The sequence below is a fragment of the Eurosta solidaginis genome, chromosome 1 (genome assembly GCF_040869045.1).
Source record: "Eurosta solidaginis isolate ZX-2024a chromosome 1, ASM4086904v1, whole genome shotgun sequence".
Lineage (NCBI taxonomy): Eukaryota > Metazoa > Arthropoda > Insecta > Diptera > Tephritidae > Eurosta > Eurosta solidaginis.
This window is the reverse complement of record NC_090319.1, coordinates 391,535,498-391,541,497: the sequence shown is the minus strand read 5'-3', so window position 1 is coordinate 391,541,497 and position 6,000 is coordinate 391,535,498. Positions and strand designations below refer to the sequence as shown.

Below are 6,000 nucleotides of genomic sequence, written 5' to 3'. Positions count from 1 at the left end.
TCATGACCTACTAAAAAAATTTCATATGTATACCCTGTCCGACCCAAAAATATCCGCTAAATATTTTTTTGTTTTTTTTTTTTCAAAAAACTGTTTTTGCAACAGATAAAAACTCCATTCAATAGAGCAGGTAGACGCCGCATATATTTTGAGCGTGGTGATGCTTCAAAATTTCTAATAAAGTTTTCCAGGGAATCTCAACATTGTTATAGTAAACTTTCGTTTATTTTTTATTCAGAAATTCAAAATACAAAGTTAAAAATTTTTATAAAGACATGGAAGAGCTAGTCATATTTTACTTACTCCTAACTTTCAAAAATGGGGGAAAAATACGGCATTACGAGTTATAAAGAAAAGTTCAACTTGTTCGTATTTCGTAAAACTATCAACACAGATTTTTTTTATTTATTTATGTCAAATATGTAAAACAAAAAAGGGCACCAACGGAAAGGTCTCATACACTTCAGAAATACTCCTTTTTCATTTTCTTTTACAGTAAAGTAAATTAAATATAGATGAAAAATGCAAAGCGAAACTAAAGCCAGTTTTTCAAAATAATATCAGTACTACTGCAAGAACAAATAGAAACGTACCAAACGTGCAGTTTGCCCCACCGTGCTATGGTAACCACACTTATCCATGCACACATTTGCTTTTCACTTGTTTGGGGTAGTGCCCATGGCTGAACAAGATACATATATATTTAGCCCTACGCCTTGCAATCGACTTTTGGATTCTCGCAAGTATCATCGTAATTGTCCAATAGCAAACCGTTAAAGGTAGTACTGAACTGCGTAAGCGAACAAGGCGCACTACAATTTGGGATGTGAATTTCTTTAGGAAATTTATCATCGCTGTTGTAATAGTAAACGATCTGTCAAATCAAAATGTACATACATACAAGCATTAATGAAGCTCATGGTAGATATCAATAGTTATAACAAACCTTTACTTCGAAGTCATCTTTGAATAATGAGCTATGGTGCAATTCAAATGATAATGCTGAGGCGTAACTTGGCAATGTATCGGTTTGATCCAGTATATTCAAAGTATTCATAATATTTACTAGTGTTATGTCATGAGCAGAATACAAGAAGATTTTACGATCTGGATTCAAATTCTTTCTTCGTTTATTCTCCATCTTTTTAATAATTTCAGCTAAGAAGGTGCCACCTTTTACTTTTTTCATCAGATTCGTTTCTGTATAAAACGAGTAGCTTCGTGCGGCTAATGCTACCAACTTATCAGGATAGATATTTTCTGTCCAATCGGGTAATACCAGTCCGCCTTCAGCTTCGATTTTCAATGTGGTGTAAAGCAGTTCGACATCAATTAATGTTGATATATTCTACCCAAAAGATACAAGAAAAAAGCTTGGCTGAAAATATTGTGGCGAACTATGCTACTAATAAATAAATGCTCAACAACAATAAAGCAAGCAGCCACACATTTGTACATGTAAACATCAAAACTTACAGTAAAAAGAATATTTAACATACATACATATGTACATGTAGGCAGCAGGCTATGTATAACTAGAAGACAAGTAAATACCGTCTACATAAAGGATAAATAAATAAACAGCTTTACGAGAAGGTTGTTCGTGAAGAGTCTAAACCCTTGGAAAGATATGCGAACGGGGAAACAGAGAGTATAAAAGCAGCGCAAGCTGAGGATGAATCAATCAGGTTCATTTTAAACGCTATAATTGAAGAACGCGAGTATTGTGATTGTGCTACTGCCACAGTAGAGTTGTAAATAAAGGAAATTTTGCCACACTGATTGTTTGGGTTATTTATTCGACAGTTCAGCGATTGAAACGTTAACAGAAGGTGCATAATAATCAGGAATTTCCCAAACTTTCGTTACAGTATTTTGTTATTAAAGACTGTGCCGCCACCATGTTGAAGATAATCTTGTCTGACGAAGATATATTCCAATTTAAAATTTCGCGAAAATTTATTTGAAAATTGTGATATCTTCTGCATAAACGACAAAATTACAGATAGAATGGATCACGTGATGTTTAAAGTAACTATAATGATCTCATCCTGTATCTCTTTCTATCACCCGCTGAAGATAGCCTACCGTATGTATCGCAATATTGAACATCCTGTAAAAACGCTAAAAAGTAGCCATCTTGAACATTCAGTCAGGCAGTTGACGGATAAGATATCGCACTTTGCTTTGTACACAATGATTTATTGGTCAGATATTTTTTTAAAAAGTCCATTAAAAGTGATAGCCAAACGAATTCAAACCTCGAAAGAGGTTTGGCCTTTGAAATTTTGGTTAAAGGTTCTCAGGGAGTTTCCCCACCGAGGATTGATCAGTGCTAATAAAATACATATTTGCATCTTGTTATTGTGGCACCAAAAACGGACATTTGAGTTTTATAAGAGTATTGCCATTTAAAGGAAACAATACGTCTATCGATTTTGGTAGATATTGATTACGTGACTACTTAGATACAACTTTTTATCATAAGGGGGCAGTGCCACGCTATCTTATCAAAATCATTAGTTTATCTCATTTAATGCTTAAATACGTCATTATAAGACAAATCTCATTTTATTTTTTTTATTTTTTACTAAAAACATTTTGTTTTTGCATTTTTATAAAAATTTTCGACTTTGACAAATTTTTTTGAAGCACCCTGTATTTGTGACATTCTGACATTCTTTCATGCAATAAAACTTCAAATAATTAGCTTTCATTTGCATTTAAAATTTTTAAAATATCTCCATCGGTTCAAAAGTTATGATTTTTGCAAAGAAAAAACTCAAAAGGCGCCACTGTGCGTCGTTACTTTATGACCCAAGTAACTAACTTGCTCCTTGAACAGAGAACACTTTTTGGGACTAGGTTTCAGACCAGCACCAGCTATTCTTTGGAAAACCTCCTCCAAGTTCTTTCCCAATACGATGATGTCGTCTAGGTACACTAAGTATATTTTCCAATGTAGTCCTCTCAGTACCTGATCCATGAGTCTCTCAAAAGTAGCTGGTGCATTACATATTCCAAAGGGCATTACTGTCAACTGCCATAGACCATCTCCGAAGCTGTAGGCTGTTTTTTCCTTGTCACCTTCACTTGCCAGTAGCCACTTTTTTAGTCAAGGGTTTTCCCATTTTGTACCAGATAGCGAGTCCAGTGTGTCGTCAATTCTTGGCAATGGGTAGCTATCCTTTTTCGTGACGTCGTTCAACTTCCGGTGCAAAACCTCATTTTTCCATCCTTCTTCTTTACAAGTACTACCGGTTAGCTCCATGGACTAGCTGATGGTTCGATGATGCCGCTGTCGCTCATTTCTTGTATGATCTAACTCACAACTTCCTGTTTCGCTAATGGAACACTACGAGGTGCTTGACGGATAGGCCTCGCTTCTCCAGTGTCAATTTGATGTTTCACAACGTTGGTGCCGCCTGGTTTGGAACCATCCTGGTCAAATATGTTTACGTATTTTAGGAGAAGTTGGTTTGCCTTACTCTGATAGTCTTCCTCTAGCCCCTCCGTCAATGCCATGATGTCATTTGAAAGATCAGTATTACTAGATGAAACGTGCTCCTGGAGCTGTTCACAGTAAATAACTACTTCAGCCTCTTGGCATCTTCCCAAAATAGCTCCTTTGGTCAAATTGAATAGTGACTTGAACTCATTCAGTACTCTTACCGGAATATGTCCATCTTGTTTGTCATAGCCAGGGTTTTTCCTACAAGTACATTCGGTATTGATTTATTTGCTGCCTCGACAACCCACAATTTGTTTGTCCTACAATCTCCATCAACCTTTGCCCAGATCACTACCTTGAATTTTGGTGGTATTTGCTGATTCTCCTCTACCAGCACCCGTTTACTGCTGTAGCTGAAATTAAGTGGCACATCTATGTTCTTATATCGCAGCGTCTTGCTTTGCAGGTCGATCTTGATGCCTTGGTCGATTAGAAAGTGCACTCCAATTATAATTTCATCAACAATCTCTGCCACTATGAAATTTTGTAGTACAGTGACGCTCCCAATTGTGACTTCGCATGCTACTTCTCCAATCCAGTTGTTCACTGTTGTGGTCTTCTTAAACTAAAGCTTAAATACCTGGAAAGGAACAGAACCGTGCCTCTACTACTTCAATCTTGAATGTTATACGGTTCTCCTGCGATTCCAGTTGGGGTGTTATATTTGTCTTCTGATCTTCCAGTTGAGATGACATTTGCGACGACAATTTCTGATGCGATTCCAGTTGAGATGCCATTGTCGACGTTTGAGCAGATATTGCAGCCAGTATCATGTTCAAGTCTGTGCTCGTAACTGTCTGTGATGTTTCATTTTTCTCTTTCATTTTTGTTGTTGCCTCTCCCCCATCAGGTTAAAAGACATACTCCTCAATATTGATTCCTTCCGACCCCATAAACTCTCGTAGTCGTGCCTGAAGTTCGGATTTATTGTCGGTTGTATTCAATCAACGGCTCTCCAACTCGTTCTTCAGTTGCTGGACCTTCAATTCACTTAACTTTGCCATGTCCAAGTTCTATTCGAAATCTTCGGAATTTATTCAACAATTCCTCTTTTGACACCAATTGTAACGATTTTAGGGAAAACCTGGTTACTATACACCTTCTGCTAACGTTCGTATCGCTGAACTGTCGAACAAATAACTCCAATATTCAGTATTGCAATATGGTCCTTATTTAGACCACTTTAAGAGTAGTACAATAATACTTATACTTCACAACTAATAGCGTGTTTAAATCAAACTTATTAGTTATTACTCAGTTTGCGCTGCTTTTATACTCTCTGTTGTCTCGTCCGCATATTTCTCCGAAGGTCTAGACGTTTCACCTTCTAGAACTGTTGTATCTCCTGCTAGGTAATTTAGTTGTATGCGTGTGTATGTGTGAGTAAGAACTTCGGCTGATGACTACATGTGTGTGTGTGTGAGATATCTCCTCGTTGCCTTGTATGAATGTGTGTAAATGATGATTGATGTATTCATGTACACAAGTGTGGCTTCCTTCAATTTTTTTGTTGTTGTGATTATTCAGTGATGCTAATATTCGCCACAATGTCTTAAGTTCTTCTTTTTTACTTTAACATGTATTTACACTTTTTACCAGGATACTACCATAAGTGTTGCGGGTATGCCAATCTACATCCATATGTATTGTGTGTACGTTTGTTCATATGTATGTATATTAGGCTGGGTCGATTTATTAACCGATATCGCACCATCGATTTTTCGATAGGATTTCGGCTCAGGAAAAAAATCCCCTACGCATACCCAAAAAAATCATTTTCGAGCTTGCGAAATTTCATTTTTTTTTTTTACTTTTCTTCGACTTTGATTTTTAAGGTTTTTTTCATGACCTACTAAAAAAATTTCATTTGATTGTAAAATAATAAAAAATATTTTTTTTTTTTTCAAAAAACTGTTATCGACAACGTTTTTAGGGGAAATTTTTGGGTCGAACAGGGTATACATATGAACATTTTTTTAGTAGGTCATGAAAAAACCCTTAAAAATCAAGGTCGAAAAAAAGTAAAAAAAAAATGAAATTTCGCAGGCTCGAAAATTATTTTTTGAGTATGCGCAGAGGAACTTTTTTTTGTGAGCCCAAATCCTATCGAAAAATCGATTGCGCGACATCGGTTAACTTTCGTCCATATAAATCGACCCACCCTAATGTATATATATTTCTGCAATATGTATTAAAAATAATACATACCTTGCCTGAATGTTTCGAAAGCAATTTGAATAGTTCCGCATTTTCTTCATTTATCTTCTTCAGTTCAGGTGGTGGATTTTTATACAATTTCTGCAGAATAGTGTCATATTTCAAGCATGGTTTCTTCATTGCTAAAAGCTGTAAAAGGGAGAAAAATATTTTATATTATTTATTTATTTTTATTTATTTACTAGAGGAAAGGAAGCGCCAATGTGTTTTACCAAAGATAAGGACCACTAGTAAGAACACCTTCGGCTCGCCTTTTTTTGTTTTGTTACATA

General features: G+C 35.9%; 1 protein-coding gene across 3 annotated transcripts in view; it reads right to left on the bottom strand.

Annotated features, from left to right (window-relative positions):
* Positions 1-363: 363 nt before the first annotated feature.
* The window catches only part of LOC137238488 (lysosomal acid phosphatase), a 118,857-nt gene continuing 113,220 nt past the window's right edge, over positions 364-6,000 (bottom strand). For all 3 annotated transcript variants that reach the window (XM_067763541.1, XM_067763540.1, XM_067763539.1), the window contains 3 exons: positions 5,720-5,857; positions 947-1,348; positions 364-874 (listed from right to left, as the gene is read on the bottom strand). In XM_067763541.1, coding sequence (XP_067619642.1) covers positions 710-874; positions 947-1,348; positions 5,720-5,857 — 705 coding nt within the window. In that variant the 3' untranslated portion in view covers positions 364-709. The remainder of the gene's footprint in view (positions 875-946; positions 1,349-5,719; positions 5,858-6,000) is intronic.